The sequence below is a fragment of the Gymnoscopelus microlampas genome (genome assembly GCF_963454915.1).
Source record: "Gymnoscopelus microlampas genome assembly, chromosome: 2".
NCBI classification, from domain to species: domain Eukaryota; kingdom Metazoa; phylum Chordata; class Actinopteri; order Myctophiformes; family Myctophidae; genus Gymnoscopelus; species Gymnoscopelus microlampas.
The window spans coordinates 57,775,696-57,795,191 of NC_139939.1; the positions used below are offsets into that span (position 1 = coordinate 57,775,696).

The 19,496-nt window shown below is 47.4% G+C and overlaps 1 protein-coding gene across 1 annotated transcript; it reads right to left on the minus strand.

Annotated features, from left to right (window-relative positions):
* Nucleotides 1-7,779: 7,779 nt before the first annotated feature.
* LOC311065397 (uncharacterized protein) lies at nt 7,780-15,157 on the minus strand (the record flags this gene model as incomplete). Its single annotated transcript, XM_084085723.1, has 3 exons — nt 7,780-7,817; nt 8,327-9,680; nt 11,747-15,157. 3 exons carry the CDS (start codon nt 15,155-15,157, stop codon nt 7,780-7,782), a joined length of 4,803 nt encoding a protein of 1,600 aa, XP_083941849.1.
* Between the last annotated feature and the right edge of the window lie 4,339 nt (nt 15,158-19,496).

A 19,496-nucleotide genomic window follows, 5' to 3' on the forward strand; every position in this document is an offset into this window, starting at 1 on the left:
AGAGCTACTACAGGGGGGCCACCGAATCGTTGTGTGATTGGATATTTATTTTTGACATTAACCACTTGAACCCTAGCATCCCTATTCTGAAGAGAACTTAAGACAAATGGTCCTTGGGCTTAAAAACGTTAACAACCAATGATTTAGAGTTTATGTCTAAGGTTTAGGTACACCTGAATTTGTCTATATCAGGGTTTCTCAAAGTGGGTGCTGTGGCACCCTAGGGTGTCGTGATGGAAGTCCAGGGGTGCCGCAGAACACTATAATATTTTAAATTCATCAATATCACTTCAGTTTAACCACTTAGACCGTCTAGACTTAGTAAAACGGACGTGAGTTGCACTGTTCTTGGTGCTTTTTCCCCCCATTCTACAGTACACTAAGTCTCTTCACCAAAAATATATAGGGATGCTGTGGTTCAAGTGGTTAAACGGCAGGTAAAAATGTTCTGTCGAAAAACGGATATTCTCTCAACTTTTCCTCATGACGTACTGGATGTTAGAGGGGAAAGTTTACGCTACGTACATATTTACGTAGCGTAATATGACATAAGGTTCTAGAAATTAACAATGTAATTCAGGGGTGCCGTGGATGATAAAGTTATTTACAGGGGTGACCTCAGCCCAATTGTTTTTGAGAACCACTGATGTATAATATACCCATATACATTCAGGTGTATATTTGAGTGTGATTGACTGTGTGTATAAGTATGAAGTCTTGAATGCAAATACGGTATATCTTATGGAGCGTTCATTCACTATGAACTCTGTAACTGATGTAACTTAACTAAATTAAACCAACATGTACATATAAAGGATAGGCATTAAGGCATACATGAGTTTTGAGCTTCAGCCTGTGCCTTTTCCATCAACCAGATAGAAATGTTGGATTACCAGCCTTATCTCCAAGAATTTAGTATACATTGCACGGAACCAGTGCATGTCATTCCGTGCATAGTCGCCTAGAAATCCAGAAAATCCGTGCATATGTACGACAAGTCCCACGGTCACCGTGTAACCAGTTGCAACCCGGAAAAACCCGGAAGCAGAGCAGTCCCCACAACAAATGGTACGATTCTGTGCCTATCGGTACATAACTCAAACGGCGCTGAGTAGGCTCAAGGGAATGTCACAACGTTCGGGACGGCAACTCGCTCACTTTAGATCGCTCGGTGGCCCCTTACGTGGCTCCAGTTCCCTTGAAACGGCGCGCCTCCGAAATGGTTTAGTCACAATGGGGGAGATGCGAGGCGGCTATGCACGGATTTTTGGGTTTTCCAGTTGTCTATGCACGGAATGACCACTCCGTGCAATGTATACTAAATTCTTGGAGATCGGGTTGGGATTACAGTGTGTAATGTGTTGTGAAACTGTTGATGTGGATCAAAATAAACTAAACTAAACTAAAAGCTAAGAACACAGGTTATAGTAAGGTGTACATATGGAGGTATACATGTGTGTAAGAGGAGAACAGAAGCAGAGGTGAGGAGACCTTATGAAGAGAGAAGACACACAGCACCAACACCTGCTATCCATCCATACACTGACCTACTTCTCCATCTAACTCACTGCTTCTCAAACTTTTCCACGTCAAAGACCCCCATATTAATATGTATTTGGCCGCGGACCCCTATCTAAACATATTTTGTGCCAGGGACATCCCCAGAAGAATTTCAAGATTCTCAGATATATTCAAGATAATATTTATGTAAAAACAAATTCAAAATAAAAAAATAGCATAATGTACAAGCTCGCAGTGTGCCACAAAGTGACATGCTGTGAGCTTGTAGATCTGCTATTTTTGAATAGCCACCATATACATGGATAACGTGGTTAAAATGATTGTAATGCTATGTTAACTACTTTTGCTGGGGACCCCCTGTATCCCCCCTCCCCTCCCCTCCCAAGGACCCCTGGGTCCCCAGACCCCAATTTGAGAACCAATGGTCTACACTTGCTGGACGGCGGCCCCTATTTTGGGCGTGTCATAATCAATCAACCAATCACTCACTCAATTCAAAATAAACATCCGGAAGTCAAACATTTCCAAAAAAATGATAGCATTTATTTAATGGCAAAAATAGCAGATCTACAAGCTCACAACACGTTCTGATGTGATGCGGTGTGAAGCTTGGAGATCGGCTGCTTCTGCTATTCATGCTATTTTCCCAGTTCTCGTGCGACACCGTCATAAAACAGGGTTTAAGACGTGAATGGCTGTTGTGGAAGTGGCGACTAGTTGAAAGTGTTGAAAGAAGGAGAACGAGAAGCGTACACTCTTCCACCCATTCCATCATCGATTCCCGAGTTATTGAGCATCGTAAAATAAACAAGGTTTAAAGAATCATAAATCTTCTTATGGATTCTAGCAGGTTCTGACTCGACGCCAGAAGGACGACAGTCATGTCATTGAACTCAAACCACTGGCACAAGCGTACGTCGTTCTAACAAAGCTTTTGACTTCTGTAGAATTATAGTTCCACACGTCCAATCTATCAAGACAGATTATGCTCATCTGTTTAAGGCAGCACTACTGCCTTAAAGGGATTCTAGGCAACTTCAGAGATCAAAAAAAAAAAGATTAAAACTGTTGTCGAAGTACAGTTTGACAGCAGTTAGTACAGTTGACTGACAACCCCTTCAGCCAATCAGCAGTTCATTCTCCTTCAGCCAATCAGCAGCTCATTTTCCCCAGCACCAGCCAATATGACGCAAGGGGACTTTGGTTGCTTTATTCGGATACATACTTGTCACTGCCCGCCCCTGCCGGTTCTCTGATTTTTTATTTTTAAATAGGCTCTGTCATGATTAATTGAACACATTATATGAAGTTAAACAACTACATTCTATCCAAACGCTGTCTTAAAAGTAAATTCCGTGCCTAAAAAAAAAAACGTTTGAGAGCGTTTTAAAGTTTTAAAACCGAAAGTAAAAACACTGCAGAGAAAACAATGGCTGCCGTTCCATTTTTGTCGGCTGCATTCGGTTCCATTCGGTTTCACTCAAACTCGCCACACGGAGACGGACGCGCACGGATGCGCGCATGCGTGCGTTTCATTTACATACCGGACAGAGCCAGATACCCGGATGTCAAAACATAAACAGTAGGGAAAATACGGATTTCAGAAAGAGGACTGTGTTTCAATGCAGGAAAACACCCTAGCATCATTATATAGTGGCTGATAGAGGGGAAGAAAATGCTAAATATATCTATATAAAATATTTTGTATTTAGGCTTCAAGTTACGTAGAATCCCTTTAAACATGTATAGTGTTATTGTTAGTAGAAATAAAAGAAGCACCCGGGAGGAAGTGGACTAAGAAAGGGGAGGATAGAAAGAAGAGTTCATGTTGTTTGTTGTTTTTTGTTGTATTATTTGCCACACACCAAACTCTAATGTAGCAACGTCCTGAGCCACAGTGGCTCAGGACGTAGAGCGGTCGCTTGGGGAACCACGAGGTTCCCAGTTCAATCCCCCCCCCCCCTTAGAGTTAGTGTGGAAGTGTCCTTGAGCAAGACGCTGAAACCTTAATTACTCCCGACGAGCAGGTTGGTGCCTTGCATGGTTTCCTCTGCCGTCTGTGTATGAATGTGTGTGTGAATGTGTGTGTGAATGTGTGTGTGAGTGGGTGAATGCAATGCACAATCATTGTAAAGCACCTTGGATAAAGGCACTATATAAATGCACAATTTAACGTCATTCACAATGTCTCTGACACGAAATTGCCATAACTAAAACATAAGCTTGACACCCACAATGTCTTGTTCACTCCAAAAATTCCAAACTCCCACGTTCGGCAACTTTCAGGGGGAAAAAAATACTCTCACTTCCAGCACAGAGCTGACCTGTTGAGGATCCTAGGCTAGCACACTCGAGGGTCGTTCCCTTACACGTGCACACGCACGCACGCACGCACGCACGCACGCACGCACGCACGCACGCACGCACGCACACACACACACACACACACACACACACACACACACACACACACACACACACACACACACACACACACACACACACACACACGTTTACTCCACTGCAATTATTTGAAAACTTTAGTTACTAGTTACTTTGCAGATATAAATGATTACATTATAAAACATACATTAACCACTTCAGCCCTATTGTATACCTATAGGCTATTTGAAAATATCAGATCTACAAGCTCACGACGTGTCGCATCGCGACACGTTGTGAGCTTGTAGATCTGATATTTTGAAACATTTTAGTACTTTTACTTTTGGCACTTTATGTACATTTTTAGACCAATACTTTTGTACTTTTACACAAGAACATTTTGAATTCCGGACTTTCACTTCTAACGGAATATTTCTATATTACAATATTGATACTTTTACTTAAGAGTAATTTCTCCACCACTGTCGAGTGTGTGTGTGTGTGTGTGTGTGTGTGTGTGTGTGTGTGTGTGTGTGTGTGTGTGTGTGTCTCTCGGGGGGGGGGGGGGCAGGGGCTTGGGGGGGGGGGCTGCGTGAACAGCGCTACAAGTAGGTCAGGGGGAGGTAAGGCAGTGCGGTCCATCTGTGGTAGTGCTCTCCCATGTGGGGAGCACATCAGTGGGGTAATACTGGCCATCAATTACCCTTCCCCAGTGGTCCCGTACGGGCGGGGAGGGCTCCCGATGGGGGTCCGCGGCGCTCCCCCCAGGCCAGCGGTGCTCTGGTACGAGAACCATCCATATACCTTTCAGGAGGGAGAGGAGCTACACTTACTCTGTTACATTTACTTAAAGGAACACTTCACCCCATTTTTTTTTCTTGAATTCATGGAGATATATATATATTTTTTTTTTTCCTGAGCCAACAATCCAATATTTGACTAATTGAGGCTAAGAGGTGACCAATTTTAAGAAGAGTATTGGTCTACCAAGCTGGAGGCCGGGGGTTCGTCTCCAAAGCTCGGGTTCGTGAAACGTTCCATTTGGTGTCAGAAGTGGTCGAGGACCGATGGAGCGAGAGCCCTCGCGTGAGGGACTCGAGAAGTGAAGCGAGAAGCACGTGAGGGCGCGCTTCAGAAAGGAGGGGGGTATAGTGTAGCGACCCCCGCAAAAAGACCCCGGCCTTAATTTGGCTTTGCTTGGGTCGGGTCGCGAAGCGTTCCATTTGGTGTCAGAAGTGGTCGAGGACCGATGGAGCGAGCCCGGCTTGCGTGAGGGAGTCGAGAAGTGAAGCGAGAAGCGCGAGAGGGCGTGCTTCAGAAAGGAGGGGGTATACTGTAGCGACCCCCGCAAAAAGACCCCGGCCTTAATTTGGCGTTGCTTGTTACCTGCTGGTCTACCGAGCTGGAGGCCGGGGTTCGTCTCCATTGAAGCTCGGGTCGCGAAGCGTTGCATTTGGTGTCAGAAGTGGTGGAGGACCGATGGAGCGAGCCCGGCTTGTGTGAGGGACTCGAGAAGTGAAGCGAGAAGCGCGAGAGGGCGCGCTTCAGAAAGGAGGGGGTAGTGTAGCGAACCCCTGCAAAAGACCCCGGCCTTAACCTGCTCCTCTAAGTGAGCTATAGCTCTCTTGGCGTTGCTTGTTACCTGTCTGTCTGCCGACTCCAGCTCGGTGCACAAAGCGTAATCTTTGCTTCTGAGGGTCCCAGGTAAGCATGGTTCCAGATGAATCTGCCATTGCAAAAAAAAAAGGCCTCCGCAGATTAGCTCTGGCCCCTCTCAATAGAGTTTTCATTTCTCTCCCTCCGAAGTTGTGAGGGACCAATCAGGGTCCAGTATGCAAATATGGGGCGTGTTTATCACCAGAGGCATTTTTTTGGATTTGCCCCTCGGAAATGCAGGTTCTACACAGAGATTCAGACTAATATTTACGCAGTGATTAGTGATTAGTCTGGTCTGGCCATGCCAGGCTAGGTCCCAGGAACAACATATTTTGAGATGTGGGGTCTGCGGACAAATACAAATAATTTTGGGGGTCCTTAACGTGAAAAAAGTTCGAGAACCACTGATATTATAGCAACATATTTTTTTTGTTCGCTTAAAAAAACATATTTTCAATAATGGATGGACGCTGGGGTTCAAGTGGTTAAAAAGTATTTATACTTTTACTCAGAGTACAGTTTTCTGGCTCCCCTGCCTTCCTGCAGCACCTCAGCGTCCCATCGGGGATTGAACGCGGTGCTCTTGCTGGGAGCCACGAAGCGACAGGAGGTTTCAAGAGCATTTTGAGGGTAGTCGTTCAGGGACAGAGGAGGGGCTTTCTGCCTCATTTACCCTGCCTATGTTTTTTTTTTTAAATATATATATATATATACTTCAGCTAATTTTATGATTATTTAGAGGTGCACTAGCTGCCCCGATTGTGTCCGGGCTGCAAAATGACAGCTTTGGGGTTTGTAAGTACCCAACTCTCTGAAGACAGAGAGTACTCTGTCTTGAAGTGTAGTAATCGGAGAGGAGACCCCGTTTCCTTGCCCCAAATTAAGTGGAATTAACCCATTAAGACGGGGAACGCATCTGTGTAATTTTTTTTAGATTGATTTATTTGGCTATAAAACTGTAAAAATGTTCGCATTAAAAAAATACATATTTTCAAGGATTTGCACACATTTTCATGATTTTTCAAAAAATTGCAGATCTGGAAGCTCATAGCGCGACACCGAGGGCCGCGCTATGAGCTTGTATATCTGCTATTTGTTTAATAGCCAAATAAATAAAACATAAAAAAACACTGCGGAAGTAACGGTAGCCATGCTTCAAGCATGGCTACCGTTACTTCGGCAGTGTTTCTTTATTTATTTTTGGTCACTTTTTGGTCCCAATTTATTTATTCCCAATGTGTTGGTCACCAAGCATGATGCTTGATGCTTGGTGACCAATAGTTCCTAATCTCTCAAGACAGATTCAGAGCTCCGCTCCTGTTACAACGTGTATAGTTAGGAATGTCAGGAATGTACACAAAGACACGTGGACCGGAAGTGGAGGGCTGAGGGCGGGACCTAACGGCCAACATCCTGTTATCCACATTCTATTGGGAGGTCCCCCAAGAGTCAAATTCAAAGGAAAAAAACTATGGGTTCCCAGATTGAATAGTTCCAAACATTACTGTTCATTTCATACACTACTGTATAGTTCATTGTCCATTTTGACCCCTGGTGGAGCCCCAGACCGGATGTTGAGAACCAGTGTACATGCTGACAACAAAGTGCTTCTGAGTTCTGTGCAGGTGTTAGTCCAGTAACCTCATTGGTCAGTATGTCCATCATGGGTCTTTGGCTTTGACATGGGTCTCCCCGTGGCGTTTGTAGTTTTTGATTTTTCGTTATAGTTTAGTTTTAGTTTGTTTTGATTTTTCTTCTTCTAATTCAGATGAAGTTGGTTATAAATAGTTTTTAGATCAGATTTGCTAGTTTTTTTTTTTAAACTTAGTTTTTTTTTGTAAAGATAAAATCAGTTACTGGTAGTGTGTTTACACAAATCAAAAGACACACTGTTAGTTTTCGTTCAATATAATAACCGTCGTGGCCCTCTCCTTTTCCCCCTCATCTACTTCAAATTATCTTCACCGCAAATGTCCACATCTACAAGTTCACAACATGTAACGTTGCAGATTGGCTATGTTCGCAGAATGTTTACCTCTTTTCATCGAATGGTTCGCCTACATGCCAAGGACATGTTGCGAGGGCTCATATGGTTAATACAGTGTGATGGCTAGCACTATCTCAGACTCCTTTCCATCGAGGAAATTCCCGATTCAACACAATTGTCAATATTCAGAAGTGAGATAGCTTTGTCCACTTTTAATCACGATGAAAAAAACCTTACGTGAACAGCGGCAACCTGGTCCTCAAAGCAGACCCTGCATTTAGATGTCAACACATGTGTAACAAGGTGCATATTACAGAAACAGTGTTTCCGATGTGCACACACGGCATTACAAACACAAATGCACAAAAAAAATCCACAGATACAAAAAAAAAATCACACCCAGTGTGAAGAGAGTGGTGCCTTTGAAAGTGCAACTGGTTGCATCCGCAACAATCAGCAACAATATGTTGTCACATGACAGGTGACAACATATTGTCACGTGTCACGTGAAGCTTGACCAATCAGCCGTTTGGTCATACGGACGGACGGACATACGGACGGACGGACATACGGACAAACGGACAAAGTCAAATGTAGGAGTGGTTGGCACCACTCAAAAACAACACTTTCATTTTGAAGATGTTCGTCTGTCTGTACACCTAAAACGTATAACTACACATCATCAGATATGTGTGGATTCCATTTCACTTGTGTGTGGATGGTTTAGACTGTAAGAGACTGTCTGTGTATGTACGACGTCGTGATGAGTAGGCCTATAACGCTTCGAGTTGTTCGAAATCTGAACATTTGTCCCGCCGGCGGAATTTTCCTCTTTTGGCGTGTCTCTGTCCTCTCTGCGCTCCCCGCCCTTATCACCACCATCATCAACAACACGACGCCAAGACCCTCCCTCCTCTGGCTCTCTGGGTGGGGATCTCTGTTCGGGCTTATACCGCCGCTTGGCATCGCAGCGTTCGCCGCGCCGATCCGCGGGCAAATCTCTCCAGCCTTCGGTGTCGCCCGTCCCGCCTCTCTTCCAGACGCCGCCGCCCTCCTCTCTCTGCGAGCGACGTTCTCTGAAATGCTCACTGGGTCTCTCCTCTCCCTCTTCATTGGCATCACCGCCTGCAGCGCCGCCAGCGCCGCCAGCGCCGCCCGGACTTTCCTCTCGGAACCTCTCTCTTTCACGCCAACCACCGGGTCTGCTGCTGAGAGGCTTCCAGGGCTTGCCGTCATCCGTGCCGCCGCGACGGGGTCCGTCATCCGTGCAGCCGCCTCTCTTGCCAACTTGGTCATCCTCTCCGCCCCTCCTGGGACCCCAGTCGTCGTCGGGACCCCCGCCGCGTCTGGCTCCCCTGCGGGGTCCGTTCCCTCGTCTGGGCGGCTCCGTCTCTTCTATGCCCTCTTCGCGGCCCTCCTGTCTCCGCTGTCCCCTGTCCCCGCCGGTACGACGCCATTCCGAGTCGGCTTCCGGCGCGGCGACGCGCCTCTTCCATCCTCCTCCTCTACCCTCCGCCTTCTCGGTCCAGTCGGGCCTGGCCGGTCGCTCTTCCGAGGCCTTCCTCTCCTGTTCGAGCCGTCGCTCGCGCTCCTCGATCTCCTGCGTACGGGCGCGCTGCTTGTGCTCCTGCTCCTCGAGCTTGCGGAGGTGTGCCAGGTACTCCCTGTGCGCCTCCTCGCGCTGCAACTGCTCTATACGCTCCAGATCCTCACGCTCTTTCCTGAGTCGTTCCTCGCGAATGCGCTGGGCCTCTTCCTCTTTCTGCCGGTAGGCGGCGTTACGCCTGTCTTCTTTACGTTGCTTCTTCCTTTCCTCCAGACGCTTGTCCCTCTCCTCCACTAAGCGCTCGTTGAATGCATTAAGTTTGTCCTCGTAAACGAAACTGCGGGCTGCCGTTATGTTGGACACAAAGTGTCCCTTGTCCTTCGTCATCCTGGACATGCGCTTCTTGTGCTCCAAGGCATTCTCATGCTCCACTCTCATGTTGCTAATCATCTCCTCCTGCTGGAGCCCCCACAGCTCCATGTCCTTGACACGCTGCTCCTTGTAGGCCCGTCTGAGGAGGGGAATCTCCTCAAGGTGTTTTGCTCGCTCAAAATGGTCAATCTTCTTCTCCTGGGTCTTTAGACGCTCCTGGAGTTTATTCTTCTCTTTCACACATTTTCATGATTTTTCCAAAAATAGCAGATCTGGAAGCTCATAGCGCAGCACCGAGGGCCGCGCTATGAGCTTGTATATCTGCTATTTGTTTAATAGCCAAATAAATATAAAATAAAAAAACACTGCGGAAGTAACGGTAGCCATGCTTCAAGCATGGCTACCGTTACTTCGGCAGTGTTTCTTTATTTATTTTTGGTCACTTTTTGGTCCCAATTTATTTATTCCCAATGTGTTGGTCACCAAGCGTGATGCTTGATGCTTGGTGACCAATAGTTCCTAATCTCTCAAGACAGATTCAGAGCTCCGCTCCTGTTACAACGTGTATAGTTAGGAATGTCAGGAATGTACACAAAGACACGTGGACCGGAAGTGGAGGGCTAAGGGCGGGATCTAACGGCCAACATCCTGTTATCCACATTCTATTGGGAGGTCCCCCAAGAGTCAAATTCAAAGGAAAAAAACAATGGGTTCCAAGATTGAATAGTTCCAAACATTACTATAGTTCATTGTCCATTTTGACCCCTGGTGGAGCCCCAGACCGGATGTTGAGAACCAGTGTACATGCTGACAACAAAGTGCTTCTGAGTTCTGTGCAGGTGTTAGTCCAGTAACCTCATTGGTCAGTATGTCCATCATGGGTCTTTGGCTTTGACATGGGTCTCCCCATGGCGTTTGTAGTTTTTGATTTTTCGTTATAGTTTAGTTTTAGTTTGTTTTGATTTTTCTTCTTCTAATTCAGTTGGTTATAAATACTTTTTAGATCAGATTTGCTAGTTTTTTTTTTAAACTTAGTTTTTTTTTGTAAAGATAAAATCAGTTACTGGTAGTGTTTACACAAATCAAAAGACACACTGTTAGTTTTCGTTCAATATAATAACCGTCGTGGCCCTCTCCTTTTCCCCCTCATCTACTTCAAATTATCTTCACCGCAAATGTCCACATCTACAAGTTCACAACATGTAACGTTGCAGATTGGCTATGTTCGCAGAATGTTTACCTCTCTTCATCGAATGGTTCGCCTACATGCCAAGGACATGTTGCGAGGGCTCATATGGTTAATACAGTGTGATGGCTAGCACTATCTCAGACTCCTTTCCATCGAGGAAATTCCCGATTCAACACAATTGTCAATATTCAGAAGTGAGATAGCTTTGTCCACTTTTAATCACGATGAAAAAAACCTTACGTGAACAGCGGAAACCTGGTCCTCAAAGCACACCCTGCATTTAGATGTGTAACAAGGTGCATATGACAGAAACAGTGTTTCCGATGTGCACACACGCCATTACGAACACAAATGCACAAAAAAAATCCACAGATACAAAAAAAATCACACCCAGTGTGAAGTGGGCGGTGTGTGGTCATCACAACATGACTCACTTTAAAAAAAGGGATAAATGACTTTTTTTAAAGTCCATACTGCTATTCATAGGGCTGCACATGTGTCATGTGTTTCGCTAGCCAATCACAGTCCTGAATTTGCAAAGTCAGCCAATCACATTACAGTTAGTGGTGATGACACTAGCTGTAATGTGATTGGCTGATATGAAAAAAGTATCGATTTGCATTATGGAAGGGTTAGGGGGTACACACATTTTTTGGTCGGTGTCCAAAACTCACTTATAGGGGGCGGCTACACCGCCCCAAAAAATCACACCCAGTGTGAAGAGAGTGGTGCCTTTGAAAGTGTAACTGGTTGCATCCGCAACAATCAGCAACAATATGTTGTCACGTGAAGCTTGACCAATCAGCCGTTTGGTCATACGGACGGACGGACGGACATACGGACGGACGGACGGACATACGGACACACGGAAAAAGTTATATGTAGGAGTTGTTGGCACCACTCAAAAACAACACTTTCATTTTGAAGATGTTCGTCTGTCTGTACACCTAAAACGTATAACTACAAATCATCAGATATGTGTGGATTCCATTTCGCTTGTGTGTGGATGGTTTAGACTGTAAGAGACTGTCTGTGTATGTACGACGTCGTGATGAGTAGGCCTATAACGCTTTGAGTTGTTCGAAATCTGAACATTTGTCCCGCCGGCGGCATTTTCCTCTCTGTCCTCTCTGCGCTCCCCGCCCTTATCACCACCATCATCAACAACACGACGCCAAGACCCTCCTCCCTCTTCTGGCTCTCTGGGCGGCGATCTCTGTTCGGGCTTATACCGCCGCTTGGCATCGCAGCGTTCGCCGCGCCGATCCGCGGGCATGTCTCTCCAGCCGTCGGTGTCGCCCGTCCCGCCTCTCTTCCAGACGCCGCCGCCCTCCTCTCTCTGCGAGCGACGTTCTCTGAACTGCTCACTGGGTCTCTCCTCTCCCTCTTCATTGGCATCACCGCCGCCAGCGCCGCCAGCGCCTCCAGCGCCTCCAGCGCCTCCAGCACCGCCCGGACTTTCCTCTCGGAACTTCTCTCTTTCACGCCAACCACCGGGTCTGCTGCTGAGAGGCTTCCAGGGCTTGCCGTCATCCGCGCCGCCGCGACGGGGTCCGTCATCCATGCAGCCGCCTCTCTTGCCAACTTGGTCATCCTCTCCGCCCCTCCTGGGACCCCAGTCGTCGTCGCCGGGGCCCCCGCGCCTGGCTCCCCTGCGGGGTCCGTTCCCTCGTCTGGGCGGCTCCGTCTCTTCTATGCCCTCTTCGCGGCCCTCCTGTCTCCGCTGTCCCCTGTCCCCGCCGGTACGACGCCATTCCGAGTCGGCTTCCGGCGCGGCGACGCGCCTCTTCCATCCTCCTCCTCTACCCTCCGCCTTCTCGGTCCAGTCGGGCCTGGCCGGTCGCTCTTCCGAGGCCTTCCTCTCCTGTTCGAGCCGTCGCTCGCGCTCCTCGATCTCCTGCGTACGGGCGCGCTGCTTGTGCTCCTGCTCCTCGAGCTTGCGGAGGTGTGCCAGGTACTCCCTGTGCGCCTCCTCGCGCTGCAACTGCTCTATACGCTCCAGATCCTCACGCTCTTTCCTGAGTCGTTCCTCGCGAATGCGCTGGGCCTCTTCCTCTTTCTGCCGGTAGGCGGCGTTACGCCTGTCTTCTTTACGTTGCTTCTTCCTTTCCTCCAGACGCTTGTCCCTCTCCTCCACTAAGCGCTCGTTGAATGCATTAAGTTTGTCCTCGTAAACGAAACTGCGGGCTGCCGTTATGTTGGACACAAAGTGTCCCTTGTCCTTCGTCATCCTGGACATGCGCTTCTTGTGCTCCAAGGCATTCTCATGCTCCACTCTCATGTTGCTAATCATCTCCTCCTGCTGGAGCCCCCACAGCTCCATGTCCTTGACACGCTGCTCCTTGTAGGCCCGTCTGAGGAGGGGAATCTCCTCAAGGTGTTTTGCTCGCTCAAAATGGTCAATCTTCTTCTCCTGGGTCTTTAGACGCTCCTGGAGTTTATTCTTCTCTTTCTCCAACTGCTGCACCTGCGCGTTCATAATGAAGTCCGAGTCCAGCTCGAAGTCCTGAATATCGATATCTTTTAAGGCCTTGGCTCCCAGTTCGGTCTTCTTGGTCTGCTCCAGCAGCTCACGTACCGTCTTCATCTTGATCTGCTTATGCTCCTGCATTATACGCTCCTTCTCGCGCTCCATGGCCTCCTGCCGAAGGTGCTCCTCCTCTGCCTTGCGTTGCTCCTTCTCACGCTCCATGGCCTCCTGCCGAAGGTGCTCCTCCTCTGCCTTGCGTTGCTCCAGCTCCTCCTTCTCTCGCTGACAGTTCATGCTCTCCAGGCGCTCCTTGCACTCCTCAATGGTATGTCTGCGCGTTAGGATGCACTGGTGCTCCTTGTGGGCATTTTTCAGGCAGGCGGCAATAGCCTGCTGGTGCTGCTCCTCGCGATCTTGCAGGATGGAGGCAGACTTGATGATTTTGATGGCCATGGTCAGAGAAGAGGACATGGTCGCCAGCTGGTTCCCGATCTGATCGGAGGGCATTTTCTGCAACATTGAACCGACCGGGGAGTCGTCCTTGGCCGAGTAGTTCAGGTCGGAGCCAAAACTAAAGGTACGAGATGTGTGGTCGATTCGAACCTGCAGATCACAATGTCGAGCAGCATCCACAACGCAGCGCTCCAGCTGGAAGGCGTCTACGAATGGAACCAGGGAGGCCAGACGGCTGAACTCAATGCTCCGATAGATCTGAGCAACCTGTTGCAGGAGCCGAAGGACGGCGTTGCTCTGCAGGTGAGGGACATACTGCTGGAGGTCAGCTTGCTTCTCTGCTTGGTCTCCTACCCAGTTCAACACCTTGGTCACTCTATCGCTCAGCTGAAGCGGGTGGAAGTCCACCTCCAGCCAGTTGTAAAGCATATTCACTTCAGGCGCACCGTGCTGCAGCATGTTAAACCTTACCATGTCTTTGATAAGACTCTGGCGTGTCGGTGGGGACGGCAGGCCCAGGAAGCTGGCCAGTTTGCAGTGCTTCTCCACAGTGATGCCCTCCATGTCCAGGAAACGAGAAATGTCAGTGCGCTCGGGGGTGATGGGAACGGACAGCGTGGCCAGAAGGACCCTGGTGGACATCCTCCGCATCTCCTCCTGGGTGAGGTTCTTGCGCGTCTCCATGGAGAGATGGTAGAGTCGGTGGAGGGTGCAGGTGTGGAAGAGTGTGTTACCGCACTTCCAGAACATGGTAGACACCTTGCTGTAGTAATTGGCCATCAGCTGGGCTTTGGGAGGCTTCTTGGACAGGGCGAACAGGCTGTGGATGTCCTCGACCACCTTGAAGGCTTCCTGCCAGAGCTCCATGCTTATGGCGATGTCTAGCTGCGCCAGGCGCGTCTCCAGGTGCATGGACTGGCTGTCGGTGTTGTTCAGATTGACCGCGGTGCCCGGGTGGTGGTGGCGCTGCTGCATCTGATGCAGGTGTATGCGCAGGTTGCCGCAGAGCTTACGGAACTCGGCCTTGCGGGCGTACTGGAGGCAGAACTTGAAAGCCTGCTGGGCGATGTCGTGGTAGAGGCGCTCTAGCGCGGAGTTGTTACGCAGCAGGTCCAAGCACTGGTGGTAGGCCTCCCACAGGAACTTCACCCAGGGGTTGAGCAGCAGGCGGTCAGTGCGATCCTGAGTGTTCTCTCCGCTCACGGCGCTGAGGAACACAATCGCCAACATATGGATGTTATTCAGATCCTCTATGTCCATGACCGTCTGCTGAGACTCCGTCTTCTCCTTGGCCATCTTTGGGTAAGCCCTGACCACGTTCTCGAGGGATTTGATGTTCACCTGTTGACAAATGTTTTTGTATTGGTATAGCCCCTCTTTCGCCAGGTGGCTTTGGCGCATGTCCACGCACACCTCCAGGTACTTGAGCATAATGGACTCGTGGATCTTCTGCCACGTCCGATGCTTCTTGCTCTTGATGACATCGTAAAGAACATCTAAAGCTGGCTGCTTCTTGCCAACCTCCAAGAATTCATTGGCTCGTTTCAGAGCATTCTCTGGTCGTTGAAAATGTGTCGTCATTAATGTGAAATGTTTATGCCACCGTTGATCTGAAAGGTTATGCGACGCTAGTGCGAATGTGGCACGTTTACAGTAAGGGCTCCTATATATGGCTGCCGCCATGGGTCATACGTCACTGGATCATCATGAATGCCACACCCGGGTTAGGAGGGAAGACTGTGTAGGTGAGCCATGCCGTTATTACAGCCAGTCTTGTTACAGCGTGTCACCTAATTTAGAAGAGTGTTCATCTGTATGTATGTATGTATGCATGTATGCATGCATGCATGTATGTGTAACACCCGGGATACGCCCGGCAGCTCCATATTCAGCATCCTTCTCCCAATGTACCCCGTCATCCCTCCTCTGCACCAATGTCCAAACCATCTCAACCTCAACTCTCTTGTTTTATTCTAGAAGCTTTGTTCAGACTGCTCCTTCAGGAATAGCCATGCATTTTTTGAATCATTTTTGAAATATGTATTTTGTAATTTCTGAAATATTTAAGCTTTCAACAATCGCATTTCAGGCTATAAGCCCCGAGTCACGTCTGGTACTACGTCGCCCACCCCAACAACGCACACACACACACACACACACACACAAACTGTGCAGAGTTTGTGAATGCACAATGTCATCTGTTTTCATATAGGGAACATCCTGTGTCAGAGATAAACACTTGTTCTCCAGGAACAATGTTAACACTATTCTACCATTCTTAACTTCATTTTTATTTGTATCCTTTTCTATAAACTTGCAGACACATACTACTACGGTTCACAATACATCAATAATATTGTGAATTTATGAACTTCGGACAGAAACAGAGAAAAAGGACGGGCTGTTTCTTTTTGCAATCACGTGACCCCGCTGCTTCTCTACTTCACTGGGAACCAAATAGTGAGCAATAGGCGAGCGGACAGCGCCACCTAGTGGAAAACCACTGAAAAGGAAAATGACAACAATAGAGTTTGCGGTAACACATTGTATCAAATGAAAATGGTATTGGCTATGTAAGCCCCATAACTCGCGTCATCAAATATGTGGTCAGTCTTGCCCATATATGGAGTTCCATGTGGCTACGGACCGGCCTCCTAGTATACTTATCGTTGTAACCTAGTAATCGATCAGAACTATTGTGTAACCATGACAACCTTATATCAACAAACATGGATGTATGAGGTTCCTTTAAAAAAAAAATCCCCCCCATATTTCTTATGGAAATCTTTTTACGATACAAAGGCTCTAAAGGGCAATGGTCCTAGTCCACTGTTTCTCAACGTCCGGTTCGGGGACCACCAGCGGTCCAAATGGGCCCTTGAGGGTCTGTAACTGTGAGTGTGTGCAAATGGAACCAAATGGACCATTTGGTTGTGATATGATGCTATTATGCACATGCACACACACACACACACACACACACACACACACACACACACACACACACACACACACACACACACACACACACACACACACACACACACACACACACAACACACGCACTTGCGCACGCACTTGCGCACGTACGCAAACAATCTTTAATGACAGTAGGATAGAAGGATTAAAGTATTGATTTACATGAACTAACCTTTAGTATTAAAGAGACATTAGTAATTGCATTGTGTGAAGTGTGTGTGTGTGTGTGTGTGTGTGTGTGTGTGTGTGTGTGTGTGTGTGTGTGTGTGTGTGTGTGTGTGTGTGTGTGTGTGTGTGTGTGTGTGTGTGTGTGTGTGTGTGTGTGTGTGTGTGTGTGTGTGTGTGTGTGTACGCATGTTGTGTTGTGATGTATTGTGAGCTTGTAGACACACAGACACACACACACACACACACACACACACACACACACACACACACACACACACACACACACACACACACACACACACACACACACACACACACACACACACACACACACACACACACACAGAATAAATCAATCAAGTCATGCCGACATTACTTCAGGGTCCATTATATTCTACTGGGTTTTTATATGATCTAGATCAGTGGTTCTCAAAGTGGGGTCTGCGTGAGGCCCCCAGGGGTCCTTGAGGGGGTTCCAGGGGGTCCCCTAGCTCTGGTCCATAGCGATAGAAGGAGTTCTCCTTAACGCTATGATACAGTCGATCCTTTTCCCTCACACCTGCGCTAGCGGAGGATTCACAGCCTCTCGTCTTTTAGCAAAAAATACAATTTGCTTTCACTACTGACCAAAACAAAGAGGGTTTTATGGAGTTGAAAGCCTTCTCTACTTAGTGGGAACACTGTGAGCCCCCCACCCCACGTCTAAAATACACTTTTTGGCCAGAAAAGAAAACATTCACCGCAAGGAAAACATTTTTTTTGAATACTCCACAGTGCCCTCTACAGATCTTTCTCCTTTCTGGCCAAAAAGTGTATTTTAGACCAGGGTTAGGTCTAAAACCTGTCTTCAACAGGGGGTCTGGGACCCCTAGGGGGTCCTCAGAGTTACTACAGGGGGTCCGCCAAATCTTTGTGTGATATGATTTTATTTCCTACATTAACCACTTGCACCCTAGCATCCCTTTTCTGAGGAAAACTTTAGCCAAAAATAGCAGATCTACAAGCTCACAACGGAGCTTGCAGATCGTCTATTTTTGGCATAGAGGTATAGGTGTAGAGGGGGAAAAAAGAGCAGACCAAGTAAACAAAAAAAGTATAATCTGAAACACAGTTTTATACAATATAGAGGGGGTCCCTGCTTCATCTCTCTCTCAGCTAGGGGGTCCTTGGCCAGACCCCTGTTTTAGATATAAGGTGGGGGCCTCAGAGTGTTCCCACTGAGTAGAGTAGGCTTTCAACTCCACAAAACTGTCTTTGTTTTGGTGAGTAGCGAAAAGTGTATTTTTGGGCGGTGTAGTATAAGTGGGGTTGGGACACCTCATTAGTACACCCTTCGCTGTACTGTGATTGGCTCAAAATAGCACACCCCTCTACATTAGTACACCCTAGCTGTACTGTGATTGGCTGACTCTATTGGCTGACTCTATTCAGCACTGTGATTGGCTAGCGAGACACATGATGACATTAATAACCTATAAATAGGACTATGCACTAAAAAAAACGCTTTTTTTAAGTGAGCTTCCATCACTGTGATGACCACACCGCCCACTTCACACTGGGTGTGATTGTTTTATTTTGACTACAGACAAGAGGAAGCGCAGCCTGTGGTGCGTAAAGGCTCAAAATGGACCAGAGCTACAGGGGTCCCCCAGCTAAATTAGCTTAATTAGTTCATGTCAAAATCATTCATTCATTCATGAACATATGACGATCTACAAGATCACAACGTGTTGCAATGCACTTGTAGATCTGCTATTTTCAATTAATTAATGCAGCTACAGTAGCCTGTTCTTGCTCGTCAAAGCAATGATGGGGTTTCGAGGACTAATCAGTGTTGCCAGATTCTGGGAGAGAAACCAGCAACCAGTTCCAGGAAAACCAGCCCAAAAGAAGCGACTAGCACTTTAACATATACATCAGCTATTTGAAAATAGCCGATCTACAAGCTCACAACGCGTCGCGATGTGACGCTTTGTGAGCTTGTAGATCGGCTATTTTCAAATAAAATCTTGCAGGGAAATTATAATAAGCAGATATGGCAACACTGGGATTAATCCATATCAAACTGGGGGGTCCTGAAATTAAAAAAAGGTTGAGAATCACTTAACTATTTTACTACTACTTTCTATTGTTGTGTTCTATAGAAGTGTGTTGAGGCTGTTTGTTTTGTGTCTGGGGGATTTTAATTGGACAAACTTTGATTAAACATACAGTTCTCCTTAATCAGGTACCGGCACAAAGGTCACACACACGCACACACACACACACACACACACACACACACACACACACACACACACACACACACACACACACACACACACACACACACACACACACACACACACACACACACACACACACACACACACACACACACACACACACGGTGGCTGCAATTAAGTCCCTTTAATCCTAAAGGTTAGCTCACGTAATCGATCGATGCTTTTAATCCTTCACGCGCGCGCGCGTGTGTGTGTGTGTGTGTGTGTGTGTGTGTGTGTGTGTGTGTGTGTGTGTGTGTGTGTGTGTGTGTGTGTGTGTGTGTGTGTGTGTGTGTGTGTGTGTGTGTGTGCGCGCGCGCACGGTCTTAATTAGTGAGCCAGTTTCCTTAAAGGTGTTAATTACAAACAATCATTGTGAGTCATTAACTGTACATGAAGATGCGCTATGACTTTGTAGATCTGCTATTTTTGAATAGCCCAAAAAATAACACAAGTGCAATTTTGAGGTATTCCTACTTAACTGAAGTATTTCCAATTGTCATTATTTT